Source organism: Cnephaeus nilssonii, assembly GCF_951640355.1.
Source record: "Cnephaeus nilssonii genome assembly, chromosome: 18".
NCBI lineage: Eukaryota > Metazoa > Chordata > Mammalia > Chiroptera > Vespertilionidae > Cnephaeus > Cnephaeus nilssonii.
The window spans coordinates 38,434,686-38,458,486 of NC_137089.1; the positions used below are offsets into that span (position 1 = coordinate 38,434,686).

The following is a 23,801-nucleotide window of genomic DNA, read 5'->3' on the forward strand; positions in this document are numbered from 1 at the left end:
GGATAATCGGGTCATCAGAAAATTGCTGTATGGTTGTGACATTTCAGAAAACATGATTTTATCTGCATTATGGCCAAATTCACATAATAGGCCTTATAACAATGGAGAAATAACGTGTGTGTGTGTGCATGTGTGTCTGTGCGTGCGTGCGTGTGTGTGTGTGTGTGTGTGTGTAATATTCAGCTTTCATTGCAGTGTGCCTCAGAAAAACTTATAATCAAATTCTTATTTTTTTACTCATGAAAATGGGCATAAGGTGGTATAAATAAGAATAAGGATCAGTCTTAAGCAAGCTGAGGAATACATGCAATTCAAAATGATTACCTAGTGGTCACTCAGGAAAGAAAAATAACCAGAGTTCAACCATCACCTAATATTTTACATTTACACCTGAAAGTATTCTATAAAATAGATATTATGCCCACTCAAAATATGAAGAGACTGAAACTCAGATGGGGAAGTAACTTGATCAAAGTCACACAGCTCGAAAGGTGACAAGAATCAGTTCAAACTGAGATCCATGTGGTCTAAAGCCCCAGTCTCCCCACTCAATGATAATTACTGTGTTATACACAGTTTACACCCAGGAAACACTAGCTTACCCAGAGATTGGGTAACCATTTCCCATTGATTTCTTAAAGATATAGGAAGGGGTAGAGCGACATTTTTTGTCCCATTTATTTATGCATTCATTGGTTGATTCTATATGTGCCCTGACTGGGGATTGAACCTACAACCTTATCATATTGGGACGATGCTCTAATCAACTGAGCTACCCAGCAAGGGCCTGAATAGCCATCTTTAAGGGCCAATCCTATATAATAAAAGCCTAATATGCTAAGTGTCCGGTCATCTAGTTAGCCATTCAACCAATCAAAGGATAATATGCTAATGATATGCTAAGGCTCAACTGCTCGCTATGACATGCACTGACCACCAGGGGCCAGACGCTCTGACCTATAGTTTAGCTTGCTGCTGAGGTCCTGCCAATTGGGACTGAGCGAGATGGCTGGACACGCCCTGGAGCCCTCCTGCAGTCAATCCCTGGCTAGCCAACCTCCAACGCCCCTCCCTGGTCCTGATCTTGCACCGGTGGGGTCCCTCGGCTTGGCCTGCACCCTCTCGCAATCTGGGACTCCTCAGGAGATGTCAGAGAGCCAGTTTTGGCCCGATGGTGGAACAGCCAGTCCCTATGATGCTCACTGACCACCAGGGGGCAGACGCTCAATGCAGGAGCTTCCCCCTGGTGGTCAGTGCTCCCCCACTCAGCCAGAAGCCAGCTCACAGCTGGCCTCCACAGCAGCACTAAGGATGTCCGACTGATGGCTTAGGCCTGCTCCCTGCCCTAAGCCATCAGTCGGACATCCCCCGAGGGCTCCCAGACTGCAAGAGGGCGCAGGCCTAGCTGAAGGATCCCCCCACCCCTCCAGTGCAGGAATTTCATGCACCAGGCCTCTAGTTAATTTTGATGGTACTGCTCTGTATTCATATAGGGCATCTTTTCCTCAGACCTCCAAAAACTCAACAACTTATTCTCATGTCATATCCTTGAGGCCAAGGGGAGGAAGATGTGGAATCTGGAAGAACAAAGAAATTCTGTAATTTGCTCAAGGCCATAAAGTAGCAGCTAAAGAAAATTAAAACTGAGGTCTTCAGATCCCTAACCTAATACTTGTCTCCATTAAAAATGGCTACCTCTTATCAAGTTTACATTGGGTCAAATTCTTTGAGTAATAAACTGTGTAACTGTGTGCGTGTGTGATGGCGATTAGAAGAATAGCAGCTCCTGTGTTCGGTACCCACCCTGTGTTGAGTTCTTCTAGGTCAGTGGTTGGCAAACCGTGGCTCGCGAGCCACATGCAGCTCTTTGTTCCCTTTAGTGTGGCTCTTCCACAAAATACCACGTGCAGGCGCGCACGTACAGTGTGATTGAAACTTCATGGCCCATGTGCAGAAGTCAGTTTTCGGCCTGGGCGAGTCTATTTTGAAGAAGTGGCGTTAGAACACTCAAGGGGCCAAAGAGCCGCATGTGGCTCGCGAGCCGCAGTTTGCCAACCACTGTTCTAGGTCATCGCTAATGCTTGTGACCCTGCAAAAGCTTAGACTGTCTAGCTGACTTGCTCAAGACCACAGAGCAATGTGATAAAGCTGGTATTCAAATCCAGTCTTTTCTAGCTTGAAAGTCCAGATTTTTCCCACTAAGGCACATCCATATGGTTGTAAAATGCCATTCCCAAGTCCCAGGCAGAATATAGATCATGGTCACTACTACAATGGATGCTATTCCTACTCCAATAAGTGAATTATGGCAGCACAGTAGGTTGTTGTGAAGGTTGAGTGAATAAACCTGTATAACATGCCCTAGACCAGTACCTGGCATCAAGTGAAGAGTTCATAGCTACAGATAATGGTGGTGCTGCTGGTGGTACTCAATCGAATTATTTGAAAGGCATTTGACATATTTCTCATTAGGTTTGATTCCACCAAGCAGCTGCACACAGGAATCTTTATAGCCAGCCTTCTCTTCTTCCTCAGGTGTTATTTACCACAGGTATATGTAACCAATCGAAAATGCTAAGACATAACTACTCACCGGAGTGATTCAATCCCGAGTTGAGTGTAGTTGGAAAGGCTAAAATAAAGTAATAATAATTTAAGAAATTATTTGAATAGTTTAATTAGTCCCTTACCCACAGTAGGTTTGCAGACATATGAAAGCATGCTAAGTGGCCAAGTTGGAGAGGCAGGAGGAGAGTTGGGGCGATGTCGTCCCAGGAGCAGGAAAAGGATTTGCAGGAGTGAGTGGTCAGGGAAGCTGGAGACCAGCGGATTCAGTAATGAACTGATTTACTGATAAACTTCAAGGGCGTAGATAAAAGTGAGACCGTGTGACATCTACATTTCTACAAGGGCACTTGTTTAACAAAGGCCTTTTCTGAGGCTATCTCTAAGTCCCATTAGCCTCACTTGAGTTCCTGCCTCCATCTGATTTCTGAAACTTCTGCAATGCAAAATCGGCTCATTATTTTCACCATTTGAATGGCATGCGGCATGAGTTTCAGAGCAATTCTTTTAAAAAAAATCTTTCTTCGCCGCCCTCAATAAACGCACTAAGATGACCGCTTTAGCTGCAGCTATTTCAAGGTTTTATTGCTCAGCCATAAAAATTGTCATGATATTGAACACTAAAATGACTGTGACAAATGTGTGGCAATTACATTTCATTACAATTCCTAGTAAGCTTGCCACTAAGAAGGTTTTCAAAGCCTTTAGCTCAAGCATGTCAAACTCAAAGGCTAACATGAGTCAAATAAATGAGGCATGCGGCCCACGGGCCACGAGTTTGACATGCTTGCTTTAGCTAATTATCTAATGAGGTCTAAGATTTGTTCAAAGCATACATGGTATGAAAAATAACTGGCATCTTTGTCCAAGGCTCTTGTTTTATACAAGAATGTGGGTAGGTATATGTATGTATGTGTGTGGGTATATGTGGGTGTGCATGTTTATACATATACATGCATATATGTATGTATATTTGATTTTGCATATACCTTATCAATGCCAAGGACAGTGCCAGACCTCAGGTGTGTTTAAATTCAGCTCTTCAGGAAGGAAACAGCTGTTCCTTTCATCTCTATCCCATAGGAAGTTAGCAGGAACTTGGCTAATGGAAAATGCAGGTTGTATTCCAAATAGGCTAAGTCACTAAAGATTCTGCCTACGCTTTTGTGTTCTACAGGCATCTACTTGTACTCTCAGCTCTTCCAGGCCAAAAAAGGGCAGAGGTGGTTTTTTTTGTTTTTATTTTTTAATGTATTGTGGTTATTTAAAAGGAAGGTTTTCACCATAGTTGTGTGTTTTAAATTAGTATTTGTACTAAAGTTGATATAAATTGGAACCACAAAAAAAACATAAGGCCATCATTTTTCAAGAATCAAGTTAACCATGCCCTGACAGCGTGGCTCAGTTGATGAGCGTCGACCTATGAACCAGGAGGTCATGGTTTGATTCCCGGTTGGGACCCATGCCCTGGTCGTGGGCTCAATCCCTAGTGTGGGGCATACAAGAGGAAGCCAATCAATGATTCTCTCTTATCATTGATGTTTCTATTTGTCTCTCCCTCTCACTTCCTCTCTGAAATCAATAAAAAATATATATTTTTAAAAATCAAGCTAGCCACATGTTTCTGTCTGATAGAAAGTAGAGCACTTTGTAAGCTTCTGCTTGGCTTGGATTGTGAGTGCCCGACCACTTCTTTTGCTTCTATAGACATTAAGCAGTCTACTCTCGGTTTTTAAACTGAGGTAGATTACCCAGGTGGATGGATACGTTTTAAACCACTTGGATTTAAGACAGCTATAGACAGGCACTCAAGCACCATTGATTCCCAAACTGTATGGAGCTCTAAAAAGTCAGCATTTATTGCCGAAACCAGTTTGGCTCAGTGGATAGAGCGCCGGCCTGCGGACTCAAGGGTCCTGGGTTCGATTCTGGTCAAGGGAATGTACCTTGGTTGCGGGCACATCCCCAGTGGTGGGTGTGCAGGAGGCAGCTGATCGATGTTTCTCTCTCATCGATGTTTCTAACTCTCTATCCCTCTCTCTTCCTCTCTGTAAAAAATCAATAAAATATATATTTTTTTAAAAGTTAGCATTTATTTTTATGACATTTTTCACCAGCAAGAATTCTACATGGCATATAATTATTATTTTAAATATTTTCTTCATTGACTTTTAGAGAGAGAGGAAGGGAAAGGGAAGGAGAGAGAGAGAGAGAGAGAGAGAGAGAAGCATCAATGTGAGAGCGAAACAGAGATCAGCTGCCTCCCCTAAACCCCCTTCCAAGGATGGAGGCTGAAACCCAGGCACGTGCCCTGACCAGGAATCAAACCAGCACTCGCTCGGTGCAGGGGACGGCATCCAACCAACGGAGCCACACCAGCCAGGGCCTAATTATTTCTTAATGGAGTTGTAGGTGAGTTCCCGAGAATGGTTCATGGCGCCTCCTCGAGCTAACTGGGCGTATCTGGGAGCGCTGCAGAGCCAGGCCCCGACATCACTGGTCTCCACCTGAGACGGCGGAGCTGTGCGAGGGCACACGCAGTTTTCAGCCAAGAGCGGAGGAAGGGTTCTGCCACTCATCAACTAACTGCGGAGAGAGAGTGAGGAGAACAGGTTACTCTTGGTTTTGCCAGTAGAGATGAGCTGGCAGCGTTCACCTGTTCAGCTGGAGTCACTCTCTCACCTGCTACATTTCTAGACACATTTCAAACACCCACACCCAAGAATACGTACACCCCTCTCAAACCCTCATGCATCTGAGCTACTTCCACCCAGAGCAGTGGTTCTCAACCTTCCTAATGCCGCGACCCTTTAATACAGTTCCTTGTGTTGTGGTGACCCCCAACCATAAAATTATTTTCGTTGCTACTTCATAACTGTAATTTTGCTACTGTTACGAATCGTAATGTAAATATCTGTGTTTTCCGATGGTCTTAGGCTCTACAGCACAGGTTGAGAACCGCTAGCAGGGTCGCCTAAGACCATCGGAAAACACAGATATTTACATTACGATTCATTAACAGTAGCAAAATTACAGTTATGAAGTAGCAACAAAAATAATTTTATGGTTGGGGGTCAAAACAACATGAGGAACTGTATTAAAGGGTCGCGGCATTTAGGAAGGTTGAGAACCACTGACCTAGAGCGATCCCTTCCGCCCTCCTCCTGGGAACCAGCTGCAAGGGGGTCTAGTCACCAGATGCTGCAAATCTAAAGGCCAAGGGCACATTAAAATCACCAGGGAAGCTTTTGAACATCTCACTGTAGAGCCAAGTGTGAGAACCATTGACCTGACATAACTCAGGGTGCCTAGTCAAACTGACTTCACATTTTGGGGGTTTTGCCTGTTGGTTTTCAGCTAAATCATCTCTATTTAGTTCATCTGTAGACTATCCTTGCAGACGTAGACTTTTCGTGGCTTTGTAAATAGGTGGTGAGTTGCCTTGTCTCTTGAGCTCCTGCCTCTCAGAATGGAGACGTTGAACGTCCCAGACTTTCTGTCCAAGCCACAGAAGAAGGTGGTGACCTGATGTGGCCTGAATGATGTGGCTTGAAGCAATCAAATTCAATAGCACCATGGAGTGTATGGCGGCTCAGGCAAAATCACGGAGCCAGTCCTCTGGATCTGGGATTTGAGAACAAGATCATAGAAACTCAAAGGCAGCTGAGATAGTTCAACCCTTACTGAAGGCAGATGACTCCAGTAAGAGAAAACAAACCGTGACTGGTTTGTGAATGGTTCATACCATTTTGTACATGAGTGAGTGTCATTTGTCTGCTGGCCAAGCCATGTGGGACCCTTAACCAAACTTTACCTTTAGGACACTCTGAAATCAAAAAGTTACCCAAAGTATGGTACAGGTATAAGGGGCTACATGAGATTATTGTATGTGGTGCATGAAAGAGCATCTTTTATTTAATAATGTTGTATTTGTTTTCATATATGTGTAAAAATATCTAGCTGGCACACAAACACATAATTTTACAATTATCATGGCTTTGGCGACAGTTTAGAAATGTGTCCATTTTAAGAAAAGTCTCGGTACAATTACACACAGGTGATACTCATATATGGAAGAGGAAAAAGACAGAAGCTTGATAACACTACCAGAGAGCATTTTGTAACAACCGTGGTCAACTTAAAATTAAAGTCAGTATTCTTTCTGCTTCCCCATTTAACATTTTAAGAAGGGGCGGGGGGGGGGGGGGGAATAAAAAGTAAGAGGAAGGTAATTAGGTCTTTCAGATATGGAGGGTCCTATGAAATGACTCTCAGGGGAAGCACTAATATTTCAGCCAGATTGATTCTCAGGAAATGGGGGGCGGGGGAGGACACTGAGACCCACTGCTGTGTTGTATTTCTCCAAAATTAAGCCGGCAGTATCTGCAACAGTCTTTTCTTTCTTTCTTTCTTTCTTTCTTTCTTTCTTTCTTTCTTCTCTCTCCCTCTCTCTCTTTCTCTCTCTCTCTCTCTCTCTTCTTTCTTTCTTTCTTTTGAAAGCTGTTGGGTAGATTTTCTTAAGTTTTCTTTCATCACAGTTTACATTCAATATTACCTTGTATTAGTTTCAGGTGTACAGCATAGTGATTCCACAATCACATACCCCAATATTTCCGGTACCCACCCGGCGCCGGGCATACTGGTAGTCGTCACAATATTATTGACTATATTTCCTATGCACCAGTCTTGCTCGAAAACTCAAACTAGAAAACCCAGCGCCTGCTCCCCGCTCGCGCCCGCCTCTTGGGCCGGTGGCCGATGTCCCTTTAAGAGCAGCTCGCCGCCAGGTGTGCGGCATCGGGGCAGGATAAGAAAGGCGGCACCAGGGAGCCCCGCGTGCCTGCTGCGCTGCGTGCGCGTTGGCTCGCCCCGGGATGGACTCGGATTGAACTCATCTCTGCCTTCCGCGTGCGCCACTCTTCTCTGCTCCCGTTAGGAATTCAGGGGCAGAGAACAAGGCGGCCACGTTTGTTTGCCCAGAGGAGGAGAGGGGGGTCCGGGGAAACCGCCCTGGCAGCTGTGCCCTGTGCTTGCGGGGCGAAGGGCCTCCCCGCGTTTCCTTCAAGACTCTGTTTAGCCTGGACGGTAAGGATGCCTGTGTCCGTGCCTGGCTCTGGTGTCACCGAGGCAGGGCTGGTTGCCAGGGGTCTGGTTGGCGTCTGCATGTGCTCCCATGAGCGAGGCCTGGGGGCCCACGCAGGGCCGGGCCGCTTAGCAGCTCGCCTCCCCCCCCCCACCCCCCCGCGCGCCAAGGGGGTCGCCCCGCGGCTGCGCCCCCCAGCGGCGTGCCTAACCCCGAACCCCTGTGGCCTTTGCAGAAGTGGCAGTGCATCGAGGACACGGCGGGCAAGCTCCGCATCCACAAGTGCAAGGGCTCCGGGGACCCGCTCGCCGCCCGGCAGAGCACGCGCAACCTCTACCCTCGCGGCTTCCACGACCAGGACCGGGAGTGCCCGTGTGGGGAGGCCGCCTACCGCGCCGGCCGCGGCCAGAGGAAGAGCCAGCGGCAGTTCCTGAGGACCCAGGGCGCTGCAAGTAAGCCCCAGGCCCGGCCGCCTCCCAGCCGCTAGACTCCGGAGAGGAAAGGCCCGCTCTGGCTCCGTGTTCGATACTAACCATGCATAGTTTTAGGGCCAAAAGCCAGTCATCGTCCTGGTTAAAATGCAAAAGCTAAGATAATTTGAGTTTTTGCTCTGAAAACACTCAAGCATAGAACGCAAATGTATCCAGTAAAAAGGCAGCAGGCACAACACGCAGGCCCACAAACTAGCAAGGGACCCAGGGTGTGTATGTAGGTCAGGTAAGTTTTATTTTACGTTGATGCTAATGGCCTGATGTTTTCTGCCTTAGTTGCTTTAAAAAAAAAGAAAGAAAAAAAAATAAATCCAAAGTTTCTGGGCTTGTGCCTTTAGTAGGAAAAGCATAAATACTATTTTTAAAGGCATATCTGTTTTAGGACAATTTTTTTTATTTCTTCTTTTTGACTGGCAGAGTCAAACTAGTTGAATTAAGTGTGAAAATCATTGCCTAGTATTTTCTTTATGAAAAGTCTTATCAGGCAGCCATGAGATGGTCTTTTTATAGATAGGAAAACTCGGTCGCCTACCTTCCATAAAAGAATGGGAGTCTAGTGCCATCTAGTGGCGTAATATGAGCAGTGACTCGTTTCTGTGGTCCTTTCTGTGGTCCTTTCTATACTGGTTTGGGAATAACCAAGATATGTAGAAATTCAACTCTGTGTCCGAAATTAGGAAATCGAATCACTCAGTAGAACAATGGAAGCCCTTAAAACAGGATTTTATATCCTGGGTTCCACAGGTGGACTTCAGGGGACCAGAACCCCCCTAATATCCAAAATTTTAAGTATATTCTATGTGTGTACATGCACATTTTTCGGGATGCTCATAACTTCCAACAAATTCTCAAAGGAGTTCATAACCCAGAAGTCTAAGAACCATTAATCTGGGAGATTTTCTTTCCTCCCTGAGAGAAAATGCTAGGCTTAAAAATTTATATGAAGATATCAAATGCAAAACCCACAAGGGATAAGGACCCCTGAGATGCTCCCTTAACTGGTTATCACGTTCAGCTGAGAAGTAGAGGCAGCTTTTTCTCTCCCAGGAAGTTGGCTGTGGCTCCCCAGCACTGTTCATAAAGCGCGTTGGTTTTGCAATACTGAGCACAAACTAAAGAAGTCTGGGGCACTCTTCAAAGCTGCGTGGAATCTTACGTATTTGAAAGCAAGAGGTGTTTCTTCATCTGGAAACTGCCCTCAGAGCAGGACTCTACAGAGGGAGAGATGATCCTGATTCCGCAGCCAATAGGCTCCCCTCTTTCCTGTTCTAGGAAGGCGGGGGGGTGCCATGTGAGCAAGCCCCACTGAGACAAAGTGTGCATCTGGTAAGGAGGGACCAATGTTTGCACATTGAAGCTCTCATCCAGCACACTGAGCCTCCACAGGGGTCTATCGTGACCAGAGGACAGGCTGGCCTCCCCTGGCATGACCCTCCACCTGACAGGTGTGAAGAGTCAGTTGGCTGATGGAAGCATGTGCCAAATTTAATTTTCTTAGAGTAATCCTCTATTGTGCAAATAGCAGGAGTCTAGAGCGTTTGCCTTTTTACAAAAGCATCTCAATAGAGTAGGAAGACTCTTTGGTTTTTAGAATCTGAACCTATTGGCTGTATCACCTTGCAAAATGTACATAACATTCAAAGCTCCAGTTCTCTTATCCGTAAAATAAGGACACCAAATTCATCAGCCTGTTTGGATCATCTGATATTTTTTAATGCAAAGATTTATCATAATACCTGTCTTTTAAGATTAGAGATAAGTACCAGATGAGTGATACATAGCAAAAGCTCAAAAAATGAGTTACCATTATTAATCCTATAATGGGGGCTATAGTTCTATTCACACGGCCTTCGCAGTTTATATTGAAAACTCACTGTAGACGTTCACAGCCTGCCCTTAGTGGGAAGGGGCTTAGCAATCACTCAGACCTACCCCCTCACTGGGGAGGAAGGGCCCGAGGCCAGAGAAGCATGGTGCCCCTCTGTGTACTGTGTGCCCCTTTCCAAAATGCTCATCGAGCCACGTGATCATTTTCTTCTCCCCTCAGGTACATCCGGACCCCGTATTAACGTATCTTCCCTTATTTCCAGAGTACAAGCCCAGGTTTGTCCACACTCGGCAGACACGGTCCTTGTCGGTCGAATTTGAAGGCGAAGTCTATGACATAAACCTGGAAGAAGAGGAACTGCAGGTGTTGCAGCCAAGAAGCATTGCCAAGCGTCACGACGAAGGCCACAAGGGGCCAGGAGGTCGCCAAGCTGCCAACGGTGGCAACGGGGACGCCATGCTGGCCACCAGTGGCAATGCCGTGGGCCTGCCCACCACCGTCCGAGTGACCCACAAGTAGGAGGGGCTTCGTGTGTTCAAAGGGTGGAGTTCAAAGTCACCCCCGCCTTACTACCACCATTTGGTCCCTTTAAGAAGAGTAACGTCATTCAGCCAGATGAGGTCCAGGACTCTCCTACATACCAGTGGGGGCTAAGGAAGCAATAAGCAGCCCAAACAACAGTAGATGTGGATGTGTGCTTTGGGTTCAGTTCCACATTAGGCTGGTCAGCTGGGAATGTAGCCAGAGGGATTCTGTCGCATCTTGACTTAGCAGGCAGGGAGCGCTGCCGTTAAGCAGCTACCCTTGTGGGCATCTAGAAAACGGTGGGAAACCATCACCCAGACTGGTTAGGGGCTCCTCCTGCTGGTGGTCACAGTGGCTCAGAGTAGTTGCAGTCACGGCCTCAGAAATGAGGCTCAGATCAAGGGAGAAGTCTGGGTCCTGCAGAAGCTCCCAGAGAGATGGCGTCGGCTGGGAATGGATGTTAGGCGCGGAAACACCTCACCTGTCCAGGTCCCCGAGAGCAAGGGCCCCGGGAGTCACAGAGACAGGGGAGGGAGACGGCTCCCCTCAGCTTTCATGGGCTGGCTTGGTGTTTCAGTTCTTTCCAAACGAGATATTCCTTTGGCGGAGAAGTCATTTCTCTCTGAATTTATTAACAAAATCCTTGTTTCGTCTTTCATTTCATCTCTCTCGGGGAGGCAGGATGCCACAAGCCCTGCCGCAATGTTTATCTCTGGGACTGGTCCCCAGGTGCCTGTGGCTGTTACAGTTATATGCTTAGAGACTGAGACCAGGATTTCTTTTACGTTACGTGTCGACCTCATATCCCACCAGCTCTCTATCCCTGGGGCTGCTGCTTTGCTTCAGATGTAATGGGGCACTTCAGGCAGGCTCTTTGTAATGAAGTGAATGCGATGAATAAGCTCCCTCTCACTGCATTTCGACAAGCGAGTCATTTCCATGATAGCTGTGGAAGCCTCTTTTTTCCCTTCAATATTGGATGGGGCTTTCAGAAACTGAGTGTATCTTTTCCCGGGGACGGAACATGGAGAGCTGCCTTGAAAGGTGATCTGAGTGGTGATCGCTCAGCATCCTCTACCCACACCCGCAGCCGGGAGACATTCCCACTTACCCTGCTCTGTGGCTCCGCTGCAAACTCTAGCTGGTTTCCCAATTAAGGGGTTAGCGGACAGCTAAGTTCCCTTTGCTATTTCTAATGCTTTTCTTAATATTAGGATATAAACCTATTTCTAATGCTTCTTGTTTGTTTTGGCAGGTGCTTTATTCTTCCAAATGATACCATCCATTGTGAGAGAGAACTCTATCAGTCAGCCAGAGCGTGGAAGGACCACAAGGCGTACATTGACAAAGAGGTGAGCCGTGGCCACGAGATTGGAAGCCCTCCCGGGGGCACATACTGTGTGTGCACGTCATCTGTTTATAATTCTGCGGAAAATAGAATAGCAACGTGTTTCTCGGTCTCCAGTGAGGTAGTGATAGTCCTGACCAAAAAACAGAGTGTGAGGAGAGAGTGGGAACCGACTCAATGACCTTCTGAAATGTCTTTGAGAAAATAATTCTGTTATAAAAGAGGCATCTGTTCGTGTTTATGCTAAGACATCCGTTGGAATATAGAGGGAAATAGGTTCTATGCTCGGTTTGTCCCCAAATTAACTATCATCGCAGATGAATGGCTACGATTATGGAACACAGAAATAAAGGTGAGAAGGAAGGTAGTTAGCACAGACAATCCTGCAAATGTAATTGTTGAATTGCCTGTTTCCCAGATTGAAGCTTTGCAAGATAAAATTAAGAATTTGAGAGAAGTGAGAGGGCACTTGAAGAGGAGGAAGCCCGAGGAGTGTGTCTGCAGTAAACAGAGGTGAGCGTGGGCCCCTCCCGTGGTCTCCTTTGCAAACTCATTTTTTTGCACAGGCCTGCTTAGCATTAGGCCTACTTCTCTCTTTAACCAACAGAAAGCTTAATAAAATGAATTATCACAATTTGTAATGACCTAAAATATCTCAGTCGAATTAAATGTTATAAACCTAAGTAAGGGGGGGTAAAAAAATTTTAAAGTCCTATTAAGCTGAGATAGTTACAACAAAGTAACTGTCTTCTATTTGCTTTCTTTTTATAAAATAAGCTCTTTAACAAATGCATGCTGATGAAGACTCACTTTTTCATCTTCTTGCCTGTAGCTACTACAATAAAGAAAAAGGTGTAAAAAAGCAAGAGAAATTAAAGAGCCATCTCCACCCATTCAAGTAAGTGACTCTGTTTCCCTCATTTGCTGGGAGTGAAGGACTGTCCACTAGGCTCTCCTGAAGGCTGCAGGGACTCCTGTGAGCCTGCTCGGGGAAAAAGGAGATGGAACTGGGAAGTCATGTAGCTCCAGAAGGTGAAGGCAAGCCCACACCTTGCCATGGCCCCCTCTAGGGGCAGCCGAGCGGAGTTCTGCTCTGATTCTGTGTGGGCTCTTGCTGATGCTTGTGTGTACCTGGATGTCACTCCGTGCAGGCTCGGCTTTCCGTGCACGGTGCCTGGGCGATGGCCTCTCTGGATTAGCTCAGTGTGTGCTATAGAGCAGCCAGCCATCCTGGGGAATTCTGAAAATTGGAAGAAATACACCTATTTTTTTCAATAATAAGTAAAATTTGCCAGGGAAGGGGATTTGGCATATGAGTCTCAACAAAACTTGAGCCCTTCTGGAAAAACCAAGAGAATACAAAGATGACAATTCTACCCAAGCCTATATTGTCAAATTGGTCAAAGAATTTTAGAAACCTTCTAATGCAAGCCATCTAATGCAGCCGTTGATTCCATGGCTGCCGGCTACTGAGCCACCAGGAAGTGAAGCCATTGGTCCAGAGAGGGAGCTAGCAGACGGCTGCTGCTCAACAAGGAAGAAAGTGTTGATGTTGTTGAGGGAGGATTCAGAGAGAGCTGTCACAGTGAACGGTCCTATTGCTGATTGGAGGGCCTCTGTGGAAAACAAAGGTGGTCTGTTATTGCATGTCTAGCTATAATCCTATTTTAACAAGTTGCTTTCTGGTCATTGAAAATATCCCCTCCCCCCCCCTTTTTTTAATTATGAGCTTTATTTATTTATTTATTTATTTATTTATTTATTTTTCCTTAAGTTTTCCTTTTTTTTTTTTTTAATCTTTATTGTTGAAAGTATTACATATGTCCTCTTTTTCCCCCATTGACCTCCCCCAGCCCTCCCCAGACTCCACCCCAGGCCTTCACCACCCTTTTGTCTGTGTCCATGGGTTATGCACAAATGCATAAAAGTTCATTGGTTGGTCTCTTTCCACCCACTTTCCCTCCCCTGCCTTCCCTCTGAGGTTTGACAGTCTGTTCCATGCTTCGATGTCTCTCGATCTGTTTTTGTTCATTGGTTTATGTTGTTCATTAGATTCCACATATAAGTGAGATCATGTGATACTTATTTTTCTCTGACTGGCTTATTTCACTTAGCATAATGCTCTCCAGGTCCATCCATGCTGTTGTAAATGGTAAGAGTTCTTTCTTTTTTACAGCAGCGTAGTATTCCATTGTGTAGATGTACCACAGTTTTTTTAATCCACTCATCTGCTGATGGGCACTTAGGCTGTTTCCAAGTCTTAGCTGTTGTAAATTGCACTGCTATGAACATAGGGGTGCATATGTTCTTTCTGATTGGTGTTTCTGATTTCTTAGGACAGTGGTCGGCAAACTCATTAGTCAACAGAGCCAAATATCAACAGTACAATGATTGAAATTTCTTTTGAGAGCCAAATTTTTTATTTTATTTTATTTTCAATTTTTTTAATTAAGGTATTATATGTGTATATATCTTACCATTGCCCCCCCCCCCAATCCCACTCCCATATATGCCCTCACCCCCCAGAGTTTTGCGTCCATTGGTTATGCTTATATGCATGCATACAAGTCCTTCGGTTGATCTCTTATCTTCCCCACCTCTCCCTAACCTTCCTGCTGTAATTTGACAGACTGTTTGATGCTTTACTGCCTCTGTGTCTTTTTGTTCAACAGTTTATAATGTTCTTTATTATCCATAAATGAGTGAGATCATGTGGTATTTTTCTTTCATTGACTGGCTTATTTCACTCAGCATAATGTTCTCCAATTCCATCCAGGTTGCTGCAAATGGTAAGAATTCCTTCTTTTTTATGGCAGCATAGTATTCCATTGTGTAGATGTACCATAGTTTTCTGATCCAGTCATCAGCTGATGGGCACCTAGGCTGTTTCCAGATCTTAGCTATTGTAAACTAGTAGCCCATTTGCAGGAAAATCCTGCAAGCAGCTGTTGTGGCCGCGTGTGCGGCCGTTGCCGCCTCCTTTGCGGTCACCGCGCCTGCACCGGCTCGCCACTGCCACCCGCCCCGCTCTGCCCCGTTCTGCCCCGCCCGGGCTTTCCCTCTGGCAGCCACCTTGCTTTCCGCTTTTCCTCCCACTTCCTTCTAAGTTGTCTTCAGTCTTCACTCCTCCCTCTCTCAGCGTATGCAAATTAACCGCCATCTTTGTTGGGTAATTTGCATACTCGCCCTGATTGGCTGGTGGGTGTGGCTTTGGCTGGTGGGCATGGCTTGGGCGTAGCAAAGGTGTGGTCAATTTTCATATTACTATTTTATTAGGTAGGATTGTGCTGCTATGAACATAGGGGTGCATATATCCTTTCTTATTGGTGTTCCCAGTTTCTTAGGATATATTCCTAGGAGTGGGATTACTGGTTAAATGGGAGTTCCATTTTCAGTTTGTTCTCCATACAGTTCTCCACAGTGGCTGCACCAGTCTGCATTCCCACCAGCAGTGCACGAGGGTTCCTTTTTCTCCGCATCCTCGCCAACACTTGTCGTTTGTTGATTTGTTGATGATAGCCATTCTGACAGGTGTGAGATGGTACCGCATTGTTGTTTTGATTTGCATCTATCAGATAATTAATGACGTTGAACATGTTTTCATGTGTCTCTTGGCCTTCCTTCTGTCTTCTTTTGAAAAGATTCTATTTAGGTCCATTGCCCATTTTTTTTATTGGATCATTTATCTTCCTTTTATTAAGTTGTATAAGCTGCCTGTAGATGTTAGAGATTAAACCTTTATCAGTGATACCATTTGCAAATATGTTCTCCCATACAGTGGGCTTTCTTGTGGTTTTGTTGATAGTTTCTTTTGCTGTAAAAAAGCTTTTTATTTTTATGTAGTCCCATTTGTTTATTTTCTCTTTAGCTTCTATTGCCCTAGGGGCAGTATCGGTGAAGAAGTTCTTTTGGCATATGTCTGAGATTTTGCTGCCTGTGGATTCCTCTAGTATTTTTATGGTTTCCCGTCTTATGTTTAAGTCCTGTATCCATTTTTAGTTTATTTTTGTGTATGGTGTAAGTTGGTGATCTAGCTTCATTTTTTTTTTTGCATGTATCTGTCCAATTTTCCCAACACCATTTATTGAAGAGACTGTCTTGATTCCATTGTATGTTCATGCCTCCTTTGTCAAATATTAATTGAGCATAGTGGTTTGGGTCGATATCTGGAATCTCTATTCTATTCCATTGATCTATATGTCTGTTCTTGTGCCAGTACCAGGCTGTTTTGAGAATAGTGGCTTTGTAATACAGCTTGAAATCTGGTATTGAGATCCCTCCTACTTTATTCTTCTTTCTAAGGATTGCTGTGGCTATTCGGGGTCTTTTTTTATTCCAGATGAATTTTTGGAGAGTTCTTTCAAGGTCTGTGAAATATGCCGTTGGTATTTTAATGGGGAGTGCATTGAATCTATAGATTGCTTTGGGTAGTATGGACATTTTAATGATGTTGATTCTACCAATCCATGAACATGGTATGTTCTTCCATCTGTTTACATCTTCCTCTATCTCTTTTTTCAGTGTCCTGTAGTTTTCCGCATATAGGTCTTTTACCTCCTTAGTTAGGTTTATTCCTAGGTATCTTTAATTTTTTTGGTGTGATGGTAAATGGGATTGCCTTTTTAGTCTCTCTTTCTGTAAGTTCACTATTGGTGTATAGAAAGGCCATAGATTTCTTGGCGTTAATTTTGTATCCTGCTACATTGCCAAATTCATTTATTAAGTCTATGAGTTTTTTGACAGAGTCTTTCGGATTTTTTATGTACAATATCATGTCGTCTGCAAATAAAGACAGCTTTACTTGTTCTTTTCCAATTTGGATGCCTTTTTTTTCTTCTTGTCTAATTGCAATGGCTAATACTTCCAGTACTATGTCAAACAGGAGTGGTGAGAGTGGGCATCCCTGTCTTGTTCCTGTTCTTAGGGGAAATGTTTTTAGTTTTTGTCCATTGAGTATGATGTTTGCTGTGGGTTTATCATATATCGCTTTTATTATGTTGAAGTATGAGCCTTCTATTCCCACCTTGTTGAGAGTTTTTATCAAAAAAGGGTGTTGGATTTTGTCAAATGCTTTTTCTGCATCAATTGATATGACTATGTGATTTTTATCTCTCAGTTTGTTTATGTGATGTATCACGTTTATTGATTTGCGGATATTGTACCATCCTTGCATTCCTGGGATAAATCCTACTTGGTCATGGTGTATGATCTTTCTGATGTACTGCTGGAGCCGATTTGCTAGAATTTTGTTGAGGATTTTGGCATCTATGTTCATGAGGGATATTGGTCTGTAATTCTCTTTCATTGTGTTGTCTTTATCTGGTTTTGATATTAAGGTGATGCTGGCTTCACAGAAGGAGCTTGGAAGTGTTCCTTCCTCTTGAATTTTTTGGAGTAGTCTGAGGAGGATAGGTTTTAGTTCTTCCTTGAATGTTTGGTAAAACTCTCCTGTGAAGCCGTCAGGCCCCGGCTTTTGTTTGCCGGAAGCTTTTTGATGACTGCTTCAATTTCGTCCATAGTTACTGGCCTATTGAGCTGTTTATATTCTTCCTGATTGATTTTTGGAAGGTTATATTTTTCTAGGAATATGTCCATTTCCTCCAGGTTGTCCAGTTTGTTGGAATAGAGTTGTTCGTAGTATTTTGTAACAATCCTTTGTATCTCAGCGGGGTCTGTTGTTATTTCACCTCTTTCATTTCTGATTTTGTTTATTTGGGTCCTCTCTCTTTGCTTCTTGGTGAGCCTGGCTAGAGGTTCATCAATCTTGTTTATCCTTTCAAAGAACCAGCTCTTGGTTTTGTTGATCTTTTGTATTGTTTCTTTGGTCTCTATGTCATTTATCTCCGCTCTGATCTTTGTTATTTCCTTCCTTCTGGTTACACTGGGCTTTTCTTGCTTCTCTTTTTCTAACTCTTTGAGTTGTAGGGTTAGGTAATTTATACCATTGTTTCTTGTTTTTTGCAATATGCTTGTAGAGCTATGAACTTCCCTCTCAAGACTACTTTCGCTGTGTCCCATAGATTTTGGATTGTTGTGTTTTCATTGTCATTTGTTGCCATGATGTTTTTTATTTCTTCCTTGATCTCTCTGGTGACCCAGTCCTTGTTTAATAGCATGCTGTTTAGTCTCCATGTGTTTGATTTCTTTGGATTGTATTTATTGTAGTTGATTTCCAGTTTTATGCCACTGTGATCTGAGAAAATGCTTGATATAATTTCTATCTTCTTGAATTTGAAGAGACTTTGCCTGTGACCCAGCATATGGTCTATCTTTGAAAATGACCCATGTGCACTTGAGAAGAATGTATATTCTGTGGCTTTGGGGTGAAATGTTCTGAAGATGTCAATTAATTCCATCTGGTCTAGTGAGTCATTTAGGATTGATGTTTCTTTGCTGATTTTTTGTTTAGAGGATTTGTCCAATGGTGATAGTGGGGTATTAAAGTCTCCTATGATTGTATTGCTATTAATCTCTCCCTTGATATCCTCCAGTAGTTTTTTTATGTATTTGGGTGCTCTTATATTGGGTGCGTATATGTTTACCAGAATTATTTATTCTTGTTGGATTTCTCCCTTTAGTATTATGAAGTGGCCTTCCTTATCTCTTGTTATGGCATTTACTTTGAGGTCTATTTTGTCAGATATAAGTATTGCTACCCCAGCTTTTTTTTCATTTCCATTTGCCTGAAAGATATTTTTCCATCCCTTCACTTTCAATCTGTGTGAGTCTCTTGTTCTGAGGTGGGTCTCTTGTAGACAGCATATAATTGGTCATGTTTTTTTATCCATTCAGCCACTCGATGTCTTTTGATTGGAGTATTTAGTCCGTTTACATTTAAAGTTATTACTGAAAGGTATTTGTTTGTAGTCATATCTACTTTTGTGTCTGTATTCCTTCTTACCTGTTTATTTCTTTTTACAGTATTCCCTTTAGCATTTCTTGCATTGCTGGTTTGGTGGTGATAAACTCCCTGAGCCTTTTTTTGTCTTCGAAGCACCTGATTTCCCCTTCAATTTTGATTGATAGCCTTGCTGGATATAGTATTCTTGGATTCAGTCCTTTGCTTTGCAACACTTTGTATACCTCCTTCCATTCTCTTCTAGCTTGTTGTGTTTCTGTTGAGTAATCATTTGACAATCTGATGGGTGTTCCTTTGTAGGTAACTCTCTGTCTCTCTCTTGCCGCCTTTAAGATTCTCTCTTTATCATTTATATTTGCCATTGAAATTATGACATGTCTTGGTGTGGGTCTTTTGGGGTTGATCCTGCTTGGGACTCTCTGTACTTGTGTAACTTTTATCTTTCCCATATCCGGGAAGTTTTCTGTCATTATTTCTTCAAATAGATTTTCTAATCCTTGCTGCTCTTCTTGTCCTTCTGGCAGCCCTATTATACGCATGTTACTTCGTTTCATGTTGTCCCGAAGCTCCCTTAGGCTTTCCTCCTGCTTTTTAATTTTTTTCTCCAATTGCTGTTCAGATTGAGCTTGTTTCTGTACCTGATCTTCTAACTCACTAATTTGGTCCTCTGCTTCTTCTAGTCTACTGTTGAAACTTTCCATGGTGTTTCTGATTGTAGCTATATCACTTTTCATTTCTTCCTGATTCTTGCATAAGTTGTTGATTTTCTCATCCATCCGATGTATAAATTCCACGACCATTACTCTGAACTCTTTTTCGGTCATGTTGCAAGCTTCAGTTTCACTAATTTCCTTTCTTGGTGACTCCTCATTTTCCTTCTTCTGTGAATTGTTTCGTCTCCCCATTCTATCACCAGAAAGCTCAAGCTTCAGTTTGCGTGGACCTGGGCCGTGTGCTGTGGGGACTTCGCTCCACAAGAGTTTCACTGAAGTGCTCTGACACTAGGACATGTGGCTGCCATTGGTTGGTGGGAACCAGGCTTGCCCAGGGTCAGTGTCCCCGGTGTTCCATGCGGTCTCGTGTGCACACTTAGAATCAGGGGCCCTGTCTGCACCACACTGTTGGTATGTGCCGAAAATGAGATCCTTAGCATGTGCCAGGAGTCAGAGTTTCCCTGTGTCTGCACCAAGAATCGAGTGTCAGAGTCTCTGTTGCCTCATGCAGTTTGTCATTGAGAATCAGGGTCCCTGTGTGTGCATGCACCACAATTGGAGTCACTGGCTCTTAGTGTGAATGCGCTGTGAGTCAGGGATCCCAGGCAGCTGTCTCCAGCGTGCCAAATTCCCTGAAGTGGAGCTGCGTCCTGTGTGTGCGCTCTCTACTGAGCCAAACCGGCTAGGGCTTCGCACACTCTCAAATTCCTGAAGGGGAGCTGCCTCCGTGTGCTCTCCCAGATTCCCCGAAGGGGGGCAGAGTCCGTCCTGCACGCCAAATTCCCCAAAGGGGAGCCCCTCTGTGCATGCTCTAAGATTCTCCGAAGGGGAGCTGTGTCCCGCAAGCCAAATTCCCCCAAATTCCCCGAAGGGGAGCCCTCTGTGCGCGCTGTCAGATTTCCCCAAAGGGGAGCTGCGTCTGTTCCGCGCGCCAAATTCCCTAAAGGGGAGCGCGTCCGTGCGCGGGCGCTCTGCAGCGTGGGCGAGGGGCGAGTCTATCAGTTACTATGGCGCTATCCGCGAGTCTGCGGGGAGGGGGATAGGCTCTTTGACCCACGGAAATCTGCCAGGAAGTCTGGATTCTTGTTGTCTGTTGGTCTGAAGCTGTGATAGCAGTTCTCTGTCCCCAGTGGCTGCAGGATCCTGGTTTGTGTCCGAAGCCAGGATCCTAGTCTCAGGCAGCTCTGTTTCTCAAGATGGCGTGGTCTCCGCGTCCGCACCAGCCACCGAGAAGTGTCCGCTTTGTGCGCGGGGCTCCGCCGTCTAGGACTGCCCGGTTAGGCAGCCCCTTGGAAGACCTGCAGAATCTAACTGACCCTAGCTCATACACACACACACACCACACACGTCTACACTCTCCTCTATGGGTTTCTCACTCACACTCTCTCCCTACCTTCCTGCTGGTCGCCATCTTTTTTTTCCCCCAGGCCGTGGTATTTTGTGAAAGAGCCACACTCAAGGGGCCAAAGAGCCACATGTGGCTCACGAGCCGCAGTTTGCCGACCACTGTCTTAGGATATACTAGTATTCCTAGAAGTGGATCACTGGGTCAAATGGGAGTTCCATTTTTTATTTTTTGAGGAAACTCCATACTGTTTTCCACAGAGGCTACACCAGTCTGCATTCCCACAAGGGTTCCCTTTTCTCCATATCCTTGCCAGCACTTGTCATTTGTTGATTTGTTGATAATAGCCATTCTGACAGGTGTGAGATGGTACCTCATTGTTGTTTTCATTTGCATCTCCCGGGTGATTAATGACTTTGAGTGTTTTTTCATATAACTCTTGGCCTTCGGTATGTCCACTTTGGAGAAGTGTCTATTAGGGTCCTTTGCCCATTTTTAAATTGGATTATCTTCCTTTTGTTGTATGAGTTCCCTATAAATTTTGGAGATTAACCCCTTATCAGATGTATCATTGGCAAATAACTTCTCCCATGCAGTGGGTCCTCTTGTTTTGTTGATGGTTTCTCTTGCTGTGCAGAAGCTTTTTATTTTGATGTAGTCCCATTTGTTTATTTTCCCCTTAGTTTCCTTTGCCCTAGGAGCTGTGTTGGTAAACATATTGCTACCAGAGATGTCTGAGACTTTGCTGCCTATGGTTTCTTCTAGGATTTTTATGGTTTCATGACTTACATTTAAGTCTTTTATCCATTTTTAGTTTATTTTTGGGTATGGTGTAATTTGTTGGTCTAATTTCATTTTTTTGCATGTATCTGTCCAATTTTCTGAACACCATTTATTGAAGAGACTGTCTTGACTCCATTGTATTCTCTTGCCTCCCTTGTCAAATATTAATTGAGCATAATGGCTTGGGTCAATTTCTGGGTTCTCTGTTCTGTTCCATTGATCTATATGCCTGTTCTTGTGCCAGTACCAGGCTGTTTGAGTACAGTAGCTTTATAGTATTACTTGATATCTAGTATTGTGATCCCTCTAGTATTGTGATCCCTCCAACTCTCAAGATTGCTGCAGCTATTTGGAGTCTTTTTTCCATCTAAATTTTTAGAGAGTTTGGTCTAGGTCTGTGAAATATGCTGTTGGTATTTTAATAGGGATTGTGTTTAATCTATATATTGTTTTGGGTAATATGGATATTTTAATGATGATAATTCTACCCATCTATGAACATGGTATATTCTACCACTTGTTTATATCTTCCTCTATCTCTTTTTTCAATGTCCTATAGTCTTCTGAGTACAAGTCTTTTACCACCTTGGTTAAGTTTATCGCTGAGTATCTTAATTTTTTTGTTGCACTGGTAAATGGGATTTTTTTTTTGATTTTTTTTTTTAGTTTCTCTTTCTGAGAGTTCATTATTGATGTATAAAAATGCCACAGATTTCTGGGTGTTAATTTTATAATTCTGCTACATTGCTGAATTCATTTATTAAATCTAGTAGTCTTTTAATGGAATGTTAAAAAAAAAAAAAAAGACAGTATGCCTTCTCTGGGAATAGGGAGGCCGCTCAGGAAGTGGACAGCAAGCTGCAGCTTTTCAAGGAGAACCGGAGGAGGAGGAAGGAGAGGAAGGAGAAGAAGCGCCAGAGGAAGGGGGAGGAGTGCAGCCTTCCCGGCCTGACCTGCTTCACTCACGACAACAACCACTGGCAGACGGCCCCCTTCTGGAACCGTGAGTCCCTCTCTTTCTAACTGCCTCTTATGGCCGCTTACGGCCGCCACAGAGACACAGGGACTCAACGGCAGGCACGTAGACGAGGCTTCCAGCAGATGCAGCCGGACCCTGGAATCATCCGAGAGAGGAGCCTCATATTATTTCCCATACTGGCAACTAGAATCATTTTGCCAAAAATTGCTTTTTATATTTTATTTTTTTAGAAATTTGTTTTGATGTTTTGTTGGAAAATGCTGAGCTCTCTCTGGGTTTTTCTCCTGATGTTTCCCACAGTACCCAGCCTCCCAGGAAGACTGCTCTATAGCGAATCAGCTAAATAACGATGACAAATTTACCCCAAATATATGTTGTTTCTGCTCTAGTTCAAGTGCATACTCTATGTATAATACAGGAAGTAAAGCTCCTCAAAGGCAGGGTCCATATCCCCTTCAGTACCTGGCACTGTGCTTGCAGAATATTAGGGACATCGCAAAGTGGTTTTACCGGATCGCTGAGGATATGGAATACACTTGCGCACTTGTTTGTTTTAATCCTCACCCGAGGATATTTTTTCCGTTGATCTTGAGAGAGAGAGAGTGGGAGGGAGGGAGGAGGAAGAGGCAAGAGAGAGAGAGGGCGGGGGGAGGGAGAGAGAGAGAAAGAGAAAGATCAATGTGAAAGAGAAACATCGACTGATTGCCTCCCGCACTTGCCCAGACTGGGGCGGGGATGGACTGCAACTGAGATATGTGCCCTTGACTGGGAATCGAACCCACGACCCTTCCATCCATGGGCCAACACTCCATCTACTGAGCCACACTTGTGTATTGCCAATTAATGCTTATATTGCTGTAGTGGCTTGGGTCACAGAGAAATAACACCCTAACTTCTGTGGCATGTTATCTGACTGAAGGCCTGTCATCCCGAGGAGCAGTTGAAACACCCCCTGGGTCAGTGTTTCTCAAACTGGGATTTGGAGATGTGCAGGAGCCCCAGACTGTTCTCGGGGAGGAGGGGGGAGTGAAGGGGAGCTATTGTGCAGTTTTTTGTTTTTCTGCCTTGATGCTTATCTTAGTGTCCATGTTTGCATTGAAGTCTGCAGTCACATGAAGGCTGAGCAAACTCTTCAAGGCGTAGCATTTAACTCTTAACGTGCTTTCCTAAAGCGGGGTGCGGGGGTCTCTGAGGGTCGTTCAGATGGCTGGGGTCTGTTCTCCGCCAGGCCCTGGGCTGAGCCGAGCCCTGTGAACACAACGATGAACAAGACGTACCTCAT

The 23,801-nt window shown here is 44.4% G+C and overlaps 1 protein-coding gene across 8 annotated transcripts in view; it reads left to right on the forward strand.

Annotated features, from left to right (window-relative positions):
* SULF1 (sulfatase 1) overlaps positions 1-23,801 on the forward strand; it is a 168,015-nt gene that overhangs the window by 127,671 nt on the left and 16,543 nt on the right. For all 8 annotated transcript variants that reach the window (XM_079796252.1, XM_079796257.1, XM_079796258.1 and 5 more), the window contains 6 exons: positions 7,884-8,100; positions 10,230-10,482; positions 11,748-11,844; positions 12,259-12,353; positions 12,673-12,738; positions 22,371-22,543. In XM_079796252.1, the coding sequence (XP_079652378.1) occupies positions 7,884-8,100; positions 10,230-10,482; positions 11,748-11,844; positions 12,259-12,353; positions 12,673-12,738; positions 22,371-22,543 (901 nt within the window). The remainder of the gene's footprint in view (positions 1-7,883; positions 8,101-10,229; positions 10,483-11,747; positions 11,845-12,258; positions 12,354-12,672; positions 12,739-22,370; positions 22,544-23,801) is intronic.